The 20,220-nt window shown below is 55.5% G+C and overlaps 1 protein-coding gene across 1 annotated transcript in view; it reads left to right on the top strand.

Annotated features, from left to right (window-relative positions):
* Positions 1 to 15,950: 15,950 nt before the first annotated feature.
* Positions 15,951 to 20,220, top strand: part of FAM109A (family with sequence similarity 109, member A) — a 5,577-nt gene continuing 1,307 nt past the window's right edge. The window contains exons 1-4 of the mRNA XM_012663416.1: positions 15,951 to 16,657; positions 17,050 to 17,134; positions 17,857 to 17,994; positions 19,776 to 20,201. Coding sequence (XP_012518870.1) covers positions 19,799 to 20,201 — 403 coding nt within the window. The 5' untranslated portion in view covers positions 15,951 to 16,657; positions 17,050 to 17,134; positions 17,857 to 17,994; positions 19,776 to 19,798. The remainder of the gene's footprint in view (positions 16,658 to 17,049; positions 17,135 to 17,856; positions 17,995 to 19,775; positions 20,202 to 20,220) is intronic.

The raw sequence follows: 20,220 nt of genomic DNA, 5'->3' as shown, positions 1-20,220 counted from the left end.
GCCCCAGGCCCATCACATGGTGTCTTGAGGGTCCGGGGGGGAGTTTGGGAATTACTTTGAGGGCAGTGGAAAACCTTGGAGGGTTCTGCACAGGAAAAGGACCTGCTGAGTGTTGGACTCAAGCTGCAAAGTCTGAAATTGGCAACTGCATTAGGAGGTGTCCCAGTGCTGTTCACACAGCATCTGAGGATGTGGGACAAGGAGGGGGGGAGATGTCAAGAAAATCTAACCTGATAGCCCCATATTATTTTATCTCTTTATGACACTCGGGAACATTGAGGCCGAGAGAGAGCGGGTACTTGCCTGCAGCCGCACAGCTGCCAGGTGGCACCAACAGAGCAGCCAGGTACTCAGCCAGCGCCAAATGGTTGCTGAAATCTGCCAGCCACAAGCACTTTCCCTCTCACTGCCCAGACAGCAGCTCTGCTGACTTAAACGGGGACTTGTGGTTCTTCCCCTTTTTAATCACGGTTGAAGCCTTCTCGCCTGCCAGATTTCTCGGAGGCCCAAACTGGTTTCCTTCCTCGCTTCGTTTCTTCTCGCCCCGCGTCCCCGCCGGAGTCCGGTTTCTCGTTTCAGTGTTCTCCGCAAGCCGGCGACTTCTCACTGGATGTTTTTGTTTTTCCTTAGAAAGGCAAAGGGATTCCAGCACATGACCCTCCCATCGCGTGCCCTAGATTCGAGAGCGCAGGGCGGCCGCGGCGCCTCCCCCTGGCGGGTCGCGGAGGCGGAGGGAGAAAGGGCTAATTCGAATTCCCACGACAGATCGGTAGCTCGGATCCCAGCAAGCCGCCAGCGGGGGCCCAGCTGCCCTTCCTTCCTGCCGCGGAAAACGCCGACGGGGCCGGCACCTACTGCCTGCCTAGCTCCGGGGACCAGAGACTCCCAGGACTAATAATGATAACAACACAAGAATCAATAACAATATTAATAAATTAACAATGATCAATACCATCAATAGTCATGTCAACAAGGAATATTAATAACAATAACAAAAGTTAGAGACTGAATAACAATATTACTAAGTTAACAATGATCAATGTCATTAATTTAAATATTAACAATAACAATTTTTTTGAGAGAAGATCTAGCTCTGTCGCTGGGCTAGAGTGCAGTGGCACAGTCATAGCTCACAGCAACCTCCAACTGCTGGGCTCAAACGATCCTCCTGCCTCAGCCTCCCATGTAGCTGGGACTACAGGCGTGCGCCACCACGCTCAGCAAATTTTTTTCTATTTTTTGTAGAGACAGGGTTTCACTATAGTGCCCAGGCTGGTCTCAAACTCCTGGGTTCAAGCGATCCTCCCACCTTGGACTCTCAAAATGCTGGGATTACAGGCATGAGCCACTGCGCCCAGCCAATATAATAACAGTAACAGTTAACAGGCCTAGGATTATAAATATAAATAGAATGATAAATCTACTAATATTTGATGATAAATATAAATATAATTTTATATTTAATATAAAATAACAACAGGATATTCATAAGATTAATGATATTAAGTATAATATAATTTGAGCACTTGAAATGTGGCTAATGTCACTGAGGAACTGAATTTGTAATTTTATTTAATGTTGATGAATTAAAATGTGAACAGCGCAGCTCTGGACGTTTTACATGTTAACTCATTTGTCTTTACAACAGCCCTGAGGTAGGTTCTGTTATTAACCTTGCACTTCATGGACAGGACACCATGGTCTGAGGGGACCCTTAATTAAGAACGCAGGCTCTGGGGTCACCCAGACAGGTTTAGAATTCTCTGTTCCGTATATTCCTGTGTGGTCACTGAGACTTTCTGGGTCTCAGTTTCCTCATCTGTAAAATGGGGACAGTCACAATGCTGACCCCACTGGATAGCAGGGGAGAATTTGGTAAGAAAACTTGCATTAAGTGGCTGGGAGGTGGGGGCAGGCTCTTGCACACAGCACATGATCCGCAAGGACTGCTGATTATAATCTATAATTGGATGTGAGAATCGTATGTCCCTCAGGGAGTGACCACGAGGAGCAGTGGCCACAGAGACCAGCCCTGTGGACGACAGACCCTCGCACACGTTTTACAGACGCGGATGCTGAGGCTGGAGAGCAAAGACTCTGTCCCAGGTTACGCAGCCAGAGTGGAGGCCTTGGTGCACGATGTGCCTCTGCAGGCCCAGGCCACAGGCGGGAGGGGGTCTGGGGCCTGGATGGGCCCCCAGCCGGACCACGGCTGGTGCTGGAGTTTTCCATGCCTGAGTTCCCATCCTGCCACTGCTGCGTGACCTCTAGTAAGAGACTCCCACTCTCTGAGCCTCAGTGTTCCCAGCCTGGAAAATGGGCATAATAGTAGTTGGGCGAAGGGCAATGACATTGTGTGGGACACTTAGCCCCTGGCAGGCCTTCAGTGAATGCCCGGCAGCTGAGTGTTTGCAAAGAACAACTTTGGAGCACGTGGGGCTTCTCCTCACTGTCCTTTAAAGTCACCTTCATGCTCCCACATTGAGGCCTTGGCACTGGCTGTTCCCTCTGCCCAGAATGCCCTTCCCCAGGGGTTTCCATCCCTCACTTTGTTCACTCCCTGGAGGTCCCTGACCACCCATCGAACCTAAAACAGCTCCTTCCTCATAGCTGACGCTCTCCCCTCCCCGCTGACTTGGGTATTTTTCCTTCCTGGCCCTTGTGGCCCCCCGACTTGACACGCTACTCAGTCATTTACCTGTGACTGTCGCGTCTCCCAGCCCCAGGAGTGGGGCGGCGCCACGAGGCCCTCTTGTTTCCCCAGCACCTAGCACGGTTCCAGGCATGTAACAGGTGGCACTAGCAGTTTAAAATATGTCCACAAATTCTGTGACACACTTCCCTTGAAAGGGTGGAGCCCGGACTCCCCTACCCTTGAGCGCGGTCTGTACCTAACGACTGACTTCTGACAAAGAGACTAAAGCAGAAGTGACACGGTGTGACTTCTGAGACTACATCATAAAAGGTATTTTGGCTTCTCCTTGCCCTCTCTCAAGCCCTCCACTCTGGGCGAAGCCAGCCACCATGTCATAAGGACACTCAGGCAGCTTTATAGAAAGGCCTGTGTGAAGGGACACTGAGGCCTCCTGTCACCGCCAGCAAGGAACAGAGACCCCTGCGACAGCCGCAACAACCCTGTGAGTGAGCTGTCTTGGAAGTGGGTCATCCAGCCCCAGTGGGGCCTCACATGAGAGCAGGCCCAGCCCTGTTTTCCTGTGTTTGTTGTTGTTGTTTTTAGAGCCGGGTCTCTCTGTCACCCAGGCTGGAGCACAGTGGCATCACCACAGCTCACTGCAGCCTCGAACTCCTGGGCTCAAGCGATCCTCCAGCCTCAGCCTCCCAAGTAGGTGTGTGCCACCAGCCCATTTTTTAACTACAATCTCCTGAGACCCTGAACCACAAAGTCAGTCAAATTGCACTGAAATTCCTAAAACCATAGGAGATAATGAAGGTTTGCTGTTTTAAGCCTTTAAGTTTGGGAGCAATTTGTTACGCAGCAATCAATAACCAAAGCTGAGCTCAAGAAGGCTCCGGGGTATCCAACCCACCCTTTTCCACCCATCAGCGTCCAGCGGAGGCCAGGAGGGCTCAGGCAAGGGTGCCCCTTGGCCAACACAGGTCTGCCCAGGGCAGAAAGGGGTTACATAACCAACTGGGGCCTTCCTCTTTTTGCCTGGGCCGTCAGAGCTCCCACGGCGGATTCCTGGGCTCGGGGGCTGATCTGCTGAGCTCAGGTGCCTGATGCCATCCACTCCCTCTGCTCCCTTCCCCTGGCCTGGCTTCCGTTTTCTGGCCTGCCAGTGCCTAAAAATCTAGAATGGCCACAACTCCTTGCCTAAGAAAAGGATGAACAGTTTTTATTAATACAATCTGGACTCCATCTGTGGAACTTGCAGCAAGCCGAGACCATCACAAGCATTACTATGTCTCCCACCCCGCATGAAGGGCTTGCTATTCATCTCCCCATTTTTCAGATGAGGGAACTGAGGCCCGGAGCAGGGAAGTGAGGTGCCCAAGGTCACACAGCCCGTAAGTGATGGACGCAGCTGGCCTGGAACCAAGGCCTACCTGGTTGCAGAGTCCTGCCTCCTAACCACCTCCTATGCCCGGGTGGTAAAACTAACGACAGCAGTAACGGAATTAATAACGAATTATTAGAGCATTATATACCAGGCGCCGGTCTGGGGGCTTTACAGGGATTAACGATTTGCTTTCCCCAACACTTGTATGAAGGAGAGAACGCTGTTTCCCCCCATTTTACAGAGAAGGGAAGCGACCTGCCCGAGTCACGCGGCTGGTAAGTGGCCTGGCAGGGATTTACACCCAGGCTCCAGAGCTCCGATCTTAACCCAAAACAGCGGCGGCCGCACCCCCCGGCCTCACCGCGGGCCCCCAGCCCGGCCTGGGAAGCTGCCAGCCGCCCCCTCTTCCGCCAGCGCCGGGAATCTGGTTTCTGGGGGAAGTGACTCAGTGGCCTGAGGCCCCGCAGATAATTATTCACTTCCAATCCCGGTAATTAAAGGGCCTAATAGGCCCGCAGAGAACGGACGAGCCAGTTACCCGGCCGTCCTCACCCCCGACCCGGGATGCACGCGGGGCCCACGCGCTCCCCGGCGGGCGCTCGGCCGGAATCCGGCGGCGGCGGCGGCGGCGGCTCGCCCGGGGCTCTGGCGCCCCCTGGTGGCTCTCGGGCGAGGGGCGCAGGCACCGGCCTCCTGGGCAGCCTCATTCCCCCAAGCAGCCTCCGTCTGGACTCCTCCTCCTGGATGCCCCCAGGCCTTTCTGAGCCAGGCTGGACGCCGCTAATCCACCACTGAATGGCCACCAAGGTTGAGAACACGGGTTTGGACACAGTTTAATGCCCTGGCTTCTCCCTTTAGTGCTGGGTCACCTTGGGTGGGCAAGTGACTTGAGCTCTTTGAGCCTCAGTTTCCTCATCTGTAAAATGGGGATAAGAAATGGGGGTTGTAGCAAAAACTAAGTTAAATGAGTCACCTATCAGTCGCTGTCACACAGTAAGTGCTCAATAAACACTACCTGTAATTATTAATTTCCAAGGCAGAAATCCAATCATGTGCCATGTCTCTTCCTCACTCTAAACCCTCCATGGCTCCCCATTACCTTGTGAATAAAATTCGAACTCCTCAGCCTGCCATCCCAAGGCATCACCATGTCAGACCCGATGACCTCATCTCTTGACAATATCCACCCAATGCCCTATACCCTGGTCATACCGAACTTCTCTCTGTCTCCTTCAGTTTCATGCTTCCAGACCTTTGCCCACACCGTTTCCATTGCTGGACATTCCCTTTCCCTTTCTTCTGCTTGGTTAACTCCTACACATCCTTCAAAATCCCCTGAAATGTGTCCTCTGCCTGAAGTCTACTCCAGTTCTTTGGGTACGGATGTTGCCTCCTCTGGCCCTCCCTGTATCAAGTTTCTGAGGGACACAGAGGACTCGTCCATTATGGTGCCACTACCCATTCACTCTGTCAGCCCCCAGACTCTGAGGGCAGCGTGGAGTTTTGTCTATTTCTGAATCCCTGGAGCCCAGCAGGAGCCTGGCACATATTAGGTGTACAAAATACTGTGTTGAGACAAAACGAAGTAGAGGCACTTAATGAACATTGGTGGATGGTGACTCTAAGGCACAGGTTTCTGATGGAGCTTGGCTGGTTCCGCCTTTCCAAGCCTCAGTTTCCTCATCTGTAAAACGTGGAGGAGAATAGTTCCTACACCACAAAGTAGTTGTGAGGATTAAATGAAATTACGTGTGTAAAGCACTTAACACAGCCCGGGCTAGAGTGAGTGCCGTGGCGTCAGCCTAGCTCACAGCAACCTCAAACTCCTGGGCTCAACCGATCCTCCTGCCTCAGCCTCCCCAGTAGCTGGGACTACAGGCTCGCGCCACCACATTTGCCTAATTCTTTCTATTTTTAGTAGAGGCGGGGTCTCGCTCTTGCTCAGGCTGGTTTCAAACTCCTGACCTCAAGTGATCCTGCCGCCTCGGCCTCCCAGAGCGCTGGGATTACAGGTGTGAGCCGTGTTCTCAGGCCTTTGTCTGACACTGAGGAGTGGATCCGCGAGCACAGCCCAACACTCCCCTCCCCAGCTACACTGAAAGAAGCGTGAAATGTGAGCTAACACAGCCAAAAGAACTGAGCTGACAGGCACTCAAATAGATCGTCGCGCACGAGTGTTCACGGCAGCACTATTCACGATGAGGCAAAAGGCAGCAACAACTCAAATGCCCATCGACGGGTGAACCGATAAAGAACACGTGGTCTGTCCACGCAGCGAGATATTCCTCAGCCACAACAAGGAACGACGCGGCCGTAAACGCTGCAGCGTGGAGGACCCTTGACGGCATCGTGCTCAGGGAAATGAACCAGTCGTGAAAAGACAGACGTCGTAAGATCCCACTTACATAAAATGCACAGAGGAGGCAAATCCACAGAGACAGGAGATCAGGGGGGGCGGGGGGGGCGGGGGGTAACGGGAAGTGACTTCTCGCGAGTGCAGGTTTGCCTTTTGGGGTGATGAAAAGATAGACAGAGGCAGGTGACGATTGCACAACATTGTGAATGCACTAAATGCCACTGAATCGTATTTTTAAACCGTTAGTTTTTGTTATGTAAATTTCACGTCAATTTTTAAAAATGTAAAGGAAAAAACTGTTAGCTAAAGTAGCGAGGATTTGGGGTGTCTGGGGATGTGCCCCGCTCTCTCTATTCCTCCAGCACCTCCCCTAGGGTGTCTGGACCCCAAGATGGGCTACTGTAGGCTGGGAAGCTCTTCTCTTACCCTCCCCACCCCCAACACCACCCCCAAAACTTGGTAGAGTCTGGGCCTGGTCCCACTGAGGAGGTGACATGAGTGTGGGCCACTCTTCACCTGCAAATGAGCCAAAGTGGCTTCCTGATCCTAGATCACCATGCCTGAGGCCACACGAGCCCCTCACCGCCAGTTCAGGCCACTGGAACGTGGGCTTGGGAGGAGCCAAAGGAGCCCAAGGCAGGGCCTGGGGCTGCAGAGGGGCAGGTGGTCCTGGGCCCTCTCTGGGGGGTGCGGCCTGGAGCTGCTCAGGGAGGGGCCGAAGGTGGCCAGAAGGGGGGCAGGAAACTGAAGTCATGGCCAGAGGGGCCACGGGGCAGGAGGGATCTCGCGGGCAGAGGCAGCTGGTGGCAGGAGCGGCAGTGTCCTCTGCGGGGCTCTCAGGGCTATCGGACCATCAGTTCCCCGGAGAGAAGAGGATTATTATCTGCTGAGCCTCAGGCCCCTGAGTCACTTCCTTTCAGAAATCAGATTCCAGCCTCCCTGGGCTGGGCTGGGGGTGCCTGGCCAGAGCCCCTCGGCCTTGGCTTCTTTGGGGACAAGAGCAGAACTCCGGGGCCAGCTGTCCGGTGGGCCTCTGGGCTTTGCCACACATATTGGCTGTGTGACCTTGGGCAAGCCACGTCCCCTCTCTGAGGCAGCAGAGGCCACAGGGCTGTGGAGAGGAGGAGAGGAGAGAGGGAAGTATTTGGCAAGACTCTGAGCGGCAGCGCAGGAAGCAGAGGGTGGGAGGGCGCTGAGCCCACATTGCCACGCGGGCGGCGGCGGACAGGGGCTGGCTGACTTCCCCTTGTTCTGGCAGCAGCACCTGATTTTCCATACACTCTCAGGTCAAGATGTTCCCTGGGGCTGCCTTTCCGTCCCCTGCCCCAAAGACCAGTTCAGGGATGGGCAGGTGGCCCCACAGGGCCAGTGACCCCATTCCAGGCTTGAGCAGAATGGGTCTGATACGAAAGCACCTCATTCGTGTTTTGGAGCCTGGAGGACATAAGCTCGCTGAGAGTGAACCCACTCAGAGCAAAGCCAAGCCCAGAGATGACAAAAGCTGTGCGCCCAGATCCAGCCACACCTGCAAGCAGTTACGCTGGGACTTCTCAGCTGCGTGAGTCCGCCATTCTCTTTTTGGCTGAAGCCTGTTTGTGTGCAGCTTTTAGCCACTTGGCAGTCACCAAGGAACACCAATGGGTCCCCCTAGCAACTACATCACTTGAAGGTCCCTCTTGGGCCTGTCATACCTGAAATAGGAGGTCAAGATGGTCCCGTTTGAGTCGACTGGGATGACTTGGAGGGTCCTGGGGTCAGAGGTTTAGAGCACCGGGGGCGGGTGGGCCGAGAGGAGTTGGGCCCCGCAGGGTGAGGAGAGCGCTCTGCCCAGCAGCTTGGGCTCTGCTGAGCCGCTGTGTGCCAGGCCTGTTCCAGACGTGGTGTCTCTTCTCGTGCCGGGAGACAGACAATCGGCAAGTGAACCCTTAAATAGACAGTGACAAGTTAGGAAGGGGCACGAAGCTCAGCGAATCCTTCTAAAAACCCTTATCACCTCCATTTTCCGGATGAGGAAACTGAGGCTCAGAGAGCTGAAGGGACAAGGTCACACGGCGACTCAGATTCTAGGCCGGGATTTAAATCTAGGCCTGGCACTAAAACTTTTAGTTTTTATTAATTTTTGAAATTAAATTCTTTCCTGGGCATAGTTATGAGTTGTTTTTTAAAAATGTATTTATTTAGAGACAGGGTCTCGCTCTGTTACCCAGGCTGGAGTGCAGTGGCACGATCATAGCTCACTGCAGCCTCAAACTCCTGGGCTCAAGCCATCCTCCTGCCTCAGCCTCCTGAGTAGCTGGGACTTCAGATATGCGCCACCACACCCCGCTACTTTTTAAATTTTTTTGTAGAGATGGAGTCTCGTTATGTTGCTCAGGATGGTCTCAAACTCTTGGCCTCAAGCGACCCCCTGCCTCAGCCTCCTGAGTCGCTGGGACTAGAGGTTCGTGCCACCACACCCCACGCAAGTCGCTTTATGAGTCTGGGGCTCCGTGGGCACATGTAAGACCTCCCCTGCCCTCCTGCAGTCCTGGGTGTGACTCAGGGACCACGCCGGCCTTCAGGTCCTGACCTTGAATAGCCGGACAAAAAGAAACCCCATCGAACATACAAACATACGTGCTGAAGGCAGCGTCTGGCTCCCGGCGGGGGCTGCGGGTGATCCGGGGCAAGTGCTGTCGGCCTGTGGGTTTTGCTCGGGCAGCGTCTGGAGAGGCTTCCTTGGATCTGAAGCGGAGGCAGCTAAGCTGGGAAGGTGGGCTTCGGTATCCGATAGGCTGGGGTTCGAGCCCAGCTCCGCGTCTTCCTGTGAGCCCTTCGCACCTTGCGTGGGGTGTGAGCACAAGGCTTTCGTGTAAAAGGAACACGGCCTTGGCCTCGGGCAGCATCTCTTGGCTGTTTGGAGCCCTCAAACCTCAGAGATTTAAATTGCTCCTTGGGAGGAAGCGTCCAGGAATTTGGGGTCTGCAGCAGGGCTCTGGCGGGAAGAAGAAAGACTCCATAAACAGGGACGAAGGGGACAAGGGGATGAAGAGACGAGTTGGTGATGCCACCTTTTTTAAATTTTTAAACATTTATTTTTATTTTATTTCAAAATATGAAGGGAATCAGTAGCAGGGATGCCAAAAAAAAAGAAAAAAAACCCAAAACAAAATATGAAGGGATGAAGTGGGCACAAGTGTTTTTGGTGCCTGGATGAATCGTGTCACGCTGAAGTCAGGGCTTGTAGTGTGCCCGTCACCAGAGTAGTGTACACTGTACCTGACAGCTGAGATTTTATCCCTTACTCCTTCCCACCCGACACCACCTTTCAAAGCAGGGCTCACAACTGGCCCGTGTGGATGGGCAGCAAGACCTTCCCGGTCTCTGGGCCTTCACTGAAATCCACTCGCACCCAGCAGCCCGGACCTCGGGCTGGCGCCTTGTCCCCCACATACACGAGAGCAGGGGCCCTTGGAGTGGGGGGACACTGGCCCTTCCTATGCCCCCTCCCCTGCCCGGAGTGTCCGTGGTGGAGGACAATTTCAGTTCCTTCTTGGGGTGGCTGGTTCAGCCCACTTCTGGGGTGGGGCAGCCACTGTGGAAGGAAACTCCGATGCCAGCCCGGACCCCATCTTCCCGCTGGTGGCTGAGTGAGGGGGGCGGTCAGTGGAAAGGGTGGGGAAGTTGAGACCTGGATGCCGAGCAGTGGGGCCTGGGGGTGCAGCTCAGGCACTACATCATGGCCCTGCCACCGCGCACCTACTATGTGCCAGGCACTGCCAGGCGCTGAGACACAGCAGTGAACAAGGCACACTGAGCCCCTGGCCTCCCGGACCTGCCTTCTAATGGCGGGGGGTAGTGGGAGGGGCCGTCACAGGCGAGGCCCAGAGTCATCAGACCCGGATACGCTAGCTGCTGCCTGCTCCTAGTCCTTCTCCTGCAGCACTGGCTCGTCTCCCCAGCCTCCTGGGAAAAGCCCACAGCCCTCCCCGATCTGGCTCCACCACTGTGCTTCCTGCCTCTGAGCTCTGCACTTGCTGTTCCCTCTGCCAAGAATGCTCTTCCTGGCCATTTGCAGCTTTTGTGCCTGGACCTTCTCAGGGCGGCCATCCTCCGCCCCTCCCAGTAAAAGCGCAGCCCCGCCTCCTCCCAGACCAGTCCTACCTTCCTGCCCTGCTCATGGTCCTCCGCGGCTCCGACTTCAGTGGATGTGCGGGATGACGCCGTGTCCTTCTTCCCCTCCGGTCAGGGAGGGCAGGGGCACTCGTCTGTCTGTCTAAAAAACAAGAATTTACTGAAGTGAAATTCCCGTAACATCAAATGAACCACTTTCAAATGAACAGTTCTGTGGCATTTAGGACATTCACTGTGTCGTGAAGCCACCGTCTCTAGTTCCAGAACATTTCCGTCGCTCCAGAGGGGCAACCTGTGCCTGGGAAGCTGCTGCTCTCTGTCCCCTCCTCCCTGAGCCCTGGCGACCACTCACCTGCGTCCTGTCTCTCCGGAGTGGCCTGCTCTGGATGTTTCATATAAATGGACCCTTTGGCGTCTGTTTCACTCAGCACCATGTTTTCATCCACTTCCTTGCGTGGATCAGAATTTTGTTCTCGGCCGGGTGCGGTGGCTCACACCTGTAACCCCAGCGCTCTGGGAGGCCGAGGCAGGAGGATCACTTGAGCTCAGGAGTTCAAGACCAGCCTGAGCAAGAGCGAGACCCCGTCTCTACTAAAAAAAAAAAAAAAATAGAAAGAAATTGGCTGGACAACTAAAAATACATAGAAGAAATTAGCCGGGCATGCTGGCGAGTGCCTGTAGTCCCAGCTACTCGGGAGGCTGAGGCAGGAGGATCACCTTAGCCCAGGAGTCTGAGGTTGCTGTGAGCTAGGATGACGCCATGGCACTCTAGCCTGGGCAACAGCGAGACTCTGTCTCAAAAAAAAGAATTTTGTTCTTTTGTGCGGCCGAGTAACATTCTACTGTACAGATGTGCCAGTTTCATTCACCCATTCACCCAAAGACGGACGCCTGGACTGTTTCCATCTCTTGGCTGTTGTGGAATCTGCGGCCACGCACACTCCTGGACGTGCCTGTCTTTTGTCGTTGTTGTCAGCATCAGAATGGAAGCAGAACGCCTGTCTTTTTATCTAGTATCCCTGGTGCCACAGTAGAGCTCAGGAAATGCTGACTGCAAGAACGACAGGTTGGAGGAAGCAAAGGCATTTGACTTAGCGGGAAGGGAAGAGGTGGGGGTCACAGGCCTTCCTGGAAGGGGCGATGGTGGAGTGAAGTCTTAACGGATGACAGGGGTCCCGGTGAGGGCGCAAGTAGGAGGAAGTCTGGGCAGGGGACCAGGCTGGGAACAGAGGGAGGCCAGGTGGCCGAAGCTGGGAGAGGAAAGGGTGTGTTTGGAGGCTGGGGTTGGGGCCCAGGGTCAGGACAAGAAGGGCCTTGTCACTGAAGGGGAGGAGTCTGGACTTGGTCCTGAGGCAATAGGGAGCCATGGAAGGGCTTTGAGCAAGAGAGTGCCAGGACTTGATTTGACGTAAGTTCTAAGAAGATCCCTCCTGCTGCTCAGAGGAGAATATACTCAGGAGATGAAGGGGTCGGAGCGGCAGAACGGAGACCAGAGAGGAGACTGCTGGAGCCGACCTAGGGAGAGACGACGGTGGCCTAGCATGGGGAAGTGGTGGCAGAGATGGAGAAGTGACGGATTCGAGACATGGTTTGGAGGTAAAATCAGGACTTGGTCATGGTGACCATGGCCCAGTTCTGGTTCCCAAAATCCCCCCTGCAGTCCTTCTGACTCACCAGCTTCTCTCCACACCTCTCCAGTTCGCGGCCACAAAGATGCCCGGCCGCTCACAGTAGCGAAAAGACGGAGACAACCTGGTGTCCATCAGTGGGTGGATGGATGAACAAATGCCACCTGTCTATACTAGGGAACATTAGTCGTAAAAAGGAATGAAGCTACATGTGCTACAACACGGATGAGCCTTGAAAATGTGATGCTGAGGGACAGAAGCCAGACACAAAAGGCCACATGGTGTGTGATTCCATTTGTATGAAATGTCCAGAACAGGCAAATCCATAGAGACAGAAGACAGATGGGTGGTTGCCGGTGGGGTCAGGGGGAAGAGGGAACAGGGTCTCCTTTTGGGGTGATAAAAATGCTTTGGAACTAGATAGAGGGCACAGTTTCATAACATTGTGAATGTCCTAAATGCCACTGAATTGTTCACTTTAAAATGGTTCATTTTTCTTATGTGAATTTCACCTCAATTTAAAAATGAATAATAAGGAACCGTCACACCAAAGAAGATGCCAGGCTCTTGTTCTCTGACTTCCGCCTGCTTTACCATGTCAGCCCTCGAGGGGCTCTGACAGCGGGAGTCACAGGATTCCTGGGATTTTTCCCCACATCAAAGGGCAAATGCCCATGAGCCTGGCATTTTCCTTTCCTGGTGAGTGTCTACATTTGGAGACATCCCACCTTGCCTTCCCTGCCCTGGGAATTATGCCAGCATCAGTGTCAGCCACTGCGTCCAGGGGCTCCGCTGATGCCACCTGGTAGCTGTCTCTCTCCACGTCTTTCTTGTGCGTGGCTTCACTGTCAGGCAGGCTCCGCCCCCATCAGGGCAGGTTTTGCTCCTCCCACTTAACAAGGTCTCAGGTGTGAGCCTCACTGGCTAGGCTTGGGTCACATGCACATCCCTGAACCAATCATCATGGCCAGGGGCGTGGACCATGCTGACTTCCCAGGCAGGGGGAATGGGTAACACACCTCCCATGAAACTCTGCATGTGTGAGCGTGTGTGTGTGTCTCCCCAGAGGGGACAACACATCTATTCTCCATGGTCCACACGTCCCGTCTCCTCTGAAAAGAGTGAAGCCCAGAGCAGGAGAGGCCTTCCCCAGGGCTGGACTCTGGCATTCATTTCCCTACCCTGTGGGCTGGAGGCTCAAGGACCTTCTCTCTGTGGCCAACCATGTGCTGATGCAAGGCAGACCTGCGTTGTAAGAGTTCATTATATCTGGAATTCAGAGCCTTTGTTAGAGATATGTATTGAAATTTTTTTTCTTAGTTTGTGGCATACCTTTTTCTGATGGTATCTTTTGAAAAGCAGAAGTTTTAAATCTTGTTGAAGTCCAATTTTTAATTTTTCCTTTCACAGATCATGCTCTTAGAGTCTTGTCTGAGAAATCTTTGCCTCTACTAACATTGCAAAGATTTTTCTCCTATTTTCCTCTAGAAGTTTTACAGTCTAGCTTTATGGGTAGATCTATAATCCATTTTGAGTTAATTTTTATACAGGGCAGGAGGTAAGGGTTAAGGTTTATTTGTCCTATATGAATACCCAGTTGTTGCAGCCCAGTTGGATGAAATGACTAATCTGGACTTTTCCCTCCAAATCTTCTTCATTTTTCTCATTACTTAGACCCAAAAGTTTAGAGTCATTCTAGACTCCTTTCCCCTCTCTCCCTCACCCTCATTCTCCACACTCAGCCCATCAGCAAATCTTACATATATCTTAAACGTATGTCCAGAATTTACCACTTCTGTCCCCCTCCACCGCCTCACTCTGCTCTAAGCCACCACCACCCTCCCTGGTCTCCCAGCCTCGACCCCTGCTCCCTGCAGTCCATCCTCCCCAGAGCAGCCAGGAGGGACCATGCCAGACCTGAGACAGATCACGGCCCTGCTCTGCTCAGAATCCCCCAGGGCTCCCCATTCTTTTCAGAGTAAAAGCACAATCTTCCCCGTGGTCCACAAGGCCCCACGCAACCTGGCTTTGCCAATAGTCTCTGACCTCATTCCCTGTTATTCCTCCACTTACTGGGCTCCAGCCCCACTGGTCTCCTTGCTGTTCCTCAAACATGCCCAGGATGGTCCCATTGTGGGGCCTTTGCACATGCTGTTCCCTCTGCCGGGAACACCCTTCCCCCTGATGGCTACACGGCCTCCCTCCCTCATTCCCTCAGGACTCTGCCCCTCAAAGGGGCCTTCCCTGACCCCTTTGCCTAAAAGCTGCAGTCCCACCCTGAGTCTTCCTACCCCCTTGTCTTGCCTTATAGTCTTCCTCTCATGAATCATTTCTGTAACTTATTTGTTGTCTCAATTCCCGGGGGAGTGTGCCTTGCTCAGGTCCAGTGCCGGGCACACTGTAGGCGCTCAGTGAGAGGCTGTAGAACGAATAGATGATCCTGGTCTGTCTTGTTTCTCTTGCCCTTGGGCCACGACTGGACAGCGATTGGGATGTGGAGGGTGGTGGGGAGGAGGCCGCAGGAACTGGAAATAAAGAAGGGTTCGAGGGGTTGGAACTGTGTTATTTTGGGCAGGACAAAAAGACAGCAATTCCTATTTGCTGAGCCTACTGTTGTGCCGTGCACTTTATAGACTATGATTGTCTATTTGACGGATGAGGTAAATGGAGGCCTAGAGAAGTGAAATGATCTCACTAAGGTCACGCAGTGATTTGGTGGCTTAGTGCGATTCGAACCTAAGTCTGCCCAACTCCAGAACTTTCTTTCTTCACCTGGGGCAAAGGGTAGGATGGCTGGGCCTCCTGTACATTTAGAGCGGTCCTGTATTGAATTTGTCAGGACGCTTGAAACGTCCTATGTTATTTTTTCAATAAATCACAAATTTTCAGGAGTTAGAGGTATCCTTCAAATTTAACTGGGTGTTAAATTTGGCAAATCTGGCAACCCTAGCTGGAGGGAGCTCGGACTCCAAGCCTAGGACTTCAGCGAGTGGCCCAGGACCCCAGTGCTTCCTGCAGGCGATCCATGGCCTGTCCTTACCTTTGGAACCACAGCGAGCTTTCAGGGCTGGAATCTTCCTTTCTGGGATAGGGCACCGGGGGAATTCGTGAACCAGGCGCGGTTCCTTTAAGAGTGTTTTTGGGGGCGGGCCCACGGGGGCGTGGCGAATCCGGGGGCGTGCCGGGTCGGGGCCCGCCAATCGGGGGGCGGGAAGGACGCGGGGCCGGGCCTGGCGCGGGCAGGCTGGGAAGGGTTAAAGGGGCGCGCCCGCGGGTCGAGGACAGTCCCGCTGCCCCCGCCTCCTTCCGTACGAGCCTTATCCCTCCGGTGGCTGCGCCCGCCCGGCCGCCCGGGAGACAAAGCGCCGCCGCCGCTGCCGCCGCTGCCGCCGCGCGGGTCCCAGGCCATGGCCGGGCCGCCCCCCGGCCCCGCGCCTCCCGCGCCGCCGCCGCCCTAGGCCTGCGCCGCGAGGTAAGGCGGGCCTGGCGGGGGACCTGAGGGCGGACCTCCGAGGGGACGTGGGACCGGGGTCGGGCCGCCGTGGGCCTCGGGGTTCCCGGGCCGCCTGGAGAGTACGCTGCTGGGCGTCTGCCCGTCGGAGATTGCTCGCCAGTGGCAGTTTCCCCAGTGCCGGGGCGAACTTGGCCGATGACCGCCCCCCAGACCCTTAAGGGACGTCCGCCGCTGGGGGGACCCTGCGGACCAGCCCTCCGCGGGCACCCCCATTCTGCCGTTGGCCGCCCCCTCTGCGGCTCTGGCTGTCCCTTAAGGAACTCAAGACGCTCCTACGTACGACACGCAAAGGGACAGAGGGTAGCTAGGAGCAGGGCCGCACCTGGAGGACCAGCCCCTGCAAGGGGCAAGGGGGCGCTGGACAGGCGGCTCTTCAGTGTTCTTGGCACATGTTTTTCAGCCTGTGCATGCCACACCCTCTCCCCCACGCCCTGGGGGACACTCAGGGCAGCTGGATTCAACTCCAGGACCTGCCGTTCTGACTTCTGTCCTTGAAGTGAGTGCCAAAATGCCATGCCTCCGGTCCCCAGGGTCTGGGTTCTGGGGCCAGCTGTTCCCCTAGAGACCTTGGGCTGATTATTTGCCTTTCCGACAGCTCCTTCCCTGAATGCTCACCACCCACCGAGCACTTTGCAAAATGACCGATTCTTCAGGATTAATGGGTTCAGCCTTTCCTAGGAGGATGGATATCAATGTTCCCATTTTGCAGATGAGGCTGTGAAAACCTCAACTGACAGCAGCTATAATATTTGTAATGCCTTTCCCGGACGTAGCTTGCCAGCCGTTTTTCCTTATTTAGCTCGTTGAAGCCCCTCTACAACCCGTATAACAGATGAGGAAACTGAGGCTTGGAAAGGCGAAGTGACTGCCCAAGGTCTTCCACCCTGGACTGGCGGAGGCAGGAACTTGGCCCTGGCAGCAGAGTGGGGCTGGGCTCTCTCCAGTCTCCCGCCTGGCCACGGGCTCTTGAATCATCGCAGCGCCCACAGTGGACTCTGAACTTGCTGGGAAACAGCGTGGGGAGGTGAGCCAGCGACCAGGCCTTCCCTGTAGGCTGCAGCCTGTGCCCCTTTCTAGCCAGGCCGGGGGTGGCAGGGGCTGTGGGCAGAGCAGGGTCCTGTGCTGGCTGGTGACCTTGGACCAGTGTGGCCCCATCTGGGCAGTGGGGGAGGAGGGCTCCTGAACGTGAGGGAAGTTGCTCTTCCTTAGGCCTTGATGGGGTAGAGAGACCCCAAGATCAGTCCCCATTTGGGTGGTTTGCCCAGAGCACGTGTTTCTGGGCACAGCACCATGCCTTTGGGGAAGTTGTCTAACCTCTCTGTGCCTCAGTTTCCACATGTATGAATGTGGGGGGGGACCAATCCTTTGTCAGGCGGCTGTTGAGAGGTTTAAGAAGATAACTGATTCACTCTGCAGGTATTTGAGCACCTACGACAAGCCAGGGCCTGGGATTCAGACCAGAAAGCCCCCTGCCCTCCTACCGCAGGCAAACACAACCCAGGTAATTTCAGGCTGCGGCCCAGGAGAGTGACTGGGGGGTCTCTGGTCCAGCTGAGATGGAAGGATGAGGCATTGGCCACGTGAGGATGCAGGAAGGGCATCAGGCAGAGAGAGCAGCCAGGCAGAGGCCCTGGGGCGGGAATGTGCCTGGGGTCTTCGAGGAACTGACAGGAGGCCAGGGTGGCTGGGGCCGAGTGAGCTGGGAGGAAAGAGGCAGGTAGGGAGAGGGAAGTTGGAGGCCATGTGGAGGACTGAATTTGACGCTGAGAGAAGTGGGGAGCCATGGAAGGATTTAGAGCAGAGGAGGGGTATGATTGGACTTAATAGGCTCGCTCTGTGGGGAGTGGATTCAGTGTGCCCAGGGGAGGCCCATGGTGGAGGCGGCAGAGAGGCTAGTGCAGAGGCCACTGCGGCCAGCCCGGCAGGTCACGGTGAGGGCCCTGAACGGGAGGTGGGGTACACGGAGGCTGAGTATTGGTTTGGGAGAGGCTGGAAGGGCATCAGCTGGACTGGATCAGATATGGGGGTGACAGGAAAACCAAGGGCCATTTGCTGAGATAGGACATACTGGAAGGGAGCATTTGGGGAGGCCGAGGAGGATGTCAGCAGCCGCCACTGCTGAGCACGTACTGTGTGCCTGGCCCCATACTCTGTGCCTTCCACGTGGTCACTGTCTCATTATCACAACCCTGACTTAGGCGCCGTTACTATCTCGTTTTACAGATGCAGAAACAGAGGCCCAGAGAGGCTAATAGCTTGCCTGGGATCACCCAGCCAGATACTGCAGAACTGTCATTTGAACCCAGAGAAGAGCCAAGTAGAGCTGGGCAGAGGGCGGGGAGGCCAGCGGCGGCCTGAGAGGTAGGAGGGAAACCTGGTGAGTGGGCGGGAGGCTCCTGTGCGAAATGGGGCCAGGATCCACGTGGGAATTGTTTGGTTGGGCGGGGCGGCAGTGGCAATGCATGAACCCCATTTTGCAGGGAGAGAAACTGAGGCTCGGAGAGGGACAGCCTGTCTGAGAGGCAGAGTGGGGACTAAACACCTTGAGCCTTTTAGGGCTCAGGCTTTGGCCCCACCACTAGGTCAGGACAAGCTGATCTTACCTTCTAAATCACAGCTCATGTGCGTCTTGCAGGAAGCCTCCCTGACAGCCTAGGTGGGCGACACAAGGTGGCAAGGACACTTAAGATTTGGTTGGAAGCAATTGCCCCTTCCACCCTCGGTCAGGTGTGGTCAGCTGCTGCCACAGAGCCACCACCCAGACCTCATTCCTCCAGAGCCTGAGTAAGGTACCACCCAGGGAGAGAATGAACATTAATTAAGCACCTACTGCATTCCAGGGACTTGATACACTTCACCTCTTGAGAAATATAGCTACCACCCTATGCAGGGTGAGGCTGTGTAGTGGGAGCACGAGGTGGGACCTCAAAGTGGCCATGGAAAACCCCAAGGGGAGGTGTGGCCAGTCTGAGGCCCCATGTGTTGCCTCCTGGTAAGTCCTACCTGGCCAGTGTCATCCCCGTCGTGTACTCCTTGGGGGAAGGTGGATGAAATCATGGCGGCCAGTGCACAGGTGGAGGTAGAGGCCTCTGTGTTAAATGAGTACGGGACGCTCCTGCCCTTGCTCCCTGTAAGTCGGCCTAGCCCTGGGCCCACGTCTGTATTCGGATTATTTCATAACAGTCGCTTCCGCCTCTCTGACTACCTCCCCCTCCCCTCCCAGCTGTGCCTCCAGCACAGTGGCAGCTTCCCACTCCTGGGCCTTTGCACCTGCTGTTCCCACTGCCTGGCATGCCCTTCCCCCAGATGTCCCCCTGGCTCCTGCCCTCACCTTCCCCGGACCACCTGCTAAATCAGGTGCTCTCCCTGTCTCTACACCCCTGACTCCCTTCCCTATCTTTTTTTCCCATGGCACGAAGACCTTTGGCAGACATTTTATCTGTTTGTTAACCGTCTGCCTCTTCATCTCTTGCCACTAGAATGTGGGCACCGTGAGGGCAGGGACCCTGTCCCTCTTGCTTATTGCTGTATCCCTAGTCCTAGAAGAGTGCCTGGCACAGGATAGGTGCTTCATAAATATTTCGTGAGTGAAGTAAGTCCCTACAACTCTCTGAAGGAGGTTCTGCTTGTGTCCGCATTTCATGGATGGACAAACCAAGGCTGAGTCACAAACTCAGGGCTGGGACCTGGAAGGATGGCAGAAGGCCAGCTGGTCTCCTTGCCTGGATGATGGAAGCAGCGGCACCTGACATGAGGCCTGGGTCCGAATTTCAGCCCTGCCCAACCTGCTCTGTGACCTTGGCCGAGCGGCTGACCTCTCTAGACGGGAGTAATGCCAGTCCCTGTCACCTAAGGTTGCTGCAGGATCAAATGAGTTAATATATATAAAACGTCTGGTACGTGGCAGGAATTCTGAATGTCAGTTTGGGGGTGCAGGGCACTAGCAGGAGGGGTATGAAGCTGGCTTTCGGGGCCAGTGAGACGGGGGTTCGAGTCCTGTGCCTGCTCCTTAGGAGCTGTGTGAGCCTGGGCAGGCTGCTTCACTCTGTGAGCCTCGGTTTCCTCCTCGGTGCAGGGGGGACTGGGAGGCTGGGTGGCCTGGCTGCGGCCGGCACGGGACTCACTGCTGTCCTGGGGGGCAGGCCGCAGGCCCCCGCTGGCCGCCATGAAGCTGAACGAGCGCAGCCTGGCCTTCTACGCCACGTGCGACGCGCCGGTGGACAACGCCGGCTTCCTGCACAAGAAGGGCGGGCGGCACGCGGCCTACCACCGCCGCTGGTTCGTGCTGCGCGGCAACATGCTCTTCTACTTCGAGGAGCCGGCCAGCCGCGAGCCGGTGGGCGTCATCATCCTGGAGGGCTGCACGGTGGAGCTGGTGGAGGCCGCCGAGGAGTTCGCCTTCGCCGTGCGCTTCGCCGGCGCCCGCGCGCGCACCTACGTGCTGGCGGCCGAGAGCCAGGCGGCCATGGAGCGCTGGGTGAAGGCGCTGTCGCGGGCCAGCTTCGACTACCTGCGGCTGGTGGTGCGCGAGCTGGAGCAGCAGCTGGCGGCCGTGCGCGCCGGGGCCTGCCCGCCCCCGCCCCCGCC

Source organism: Propithecus coquereli, unplaced genomic scaffold, assembly GCF_000956105.1.
Source record: "Propithecus coquereli isolate 6110/MARCELLA unplaced genomic scaffold, Pcoq_1.0 Scaffold81, whole genome shotgun sequence".
Lineage (NCBI taxonomy): Eukaryota > Metazoa > Chordata > Mammalia > Primates > Indriidae > Propithecus > Propithecus coquereli.
Note: the sequence above shows the minus strand (reverse complement) of the source record. Positions and strands in the feature narration are given on the sequence as shown.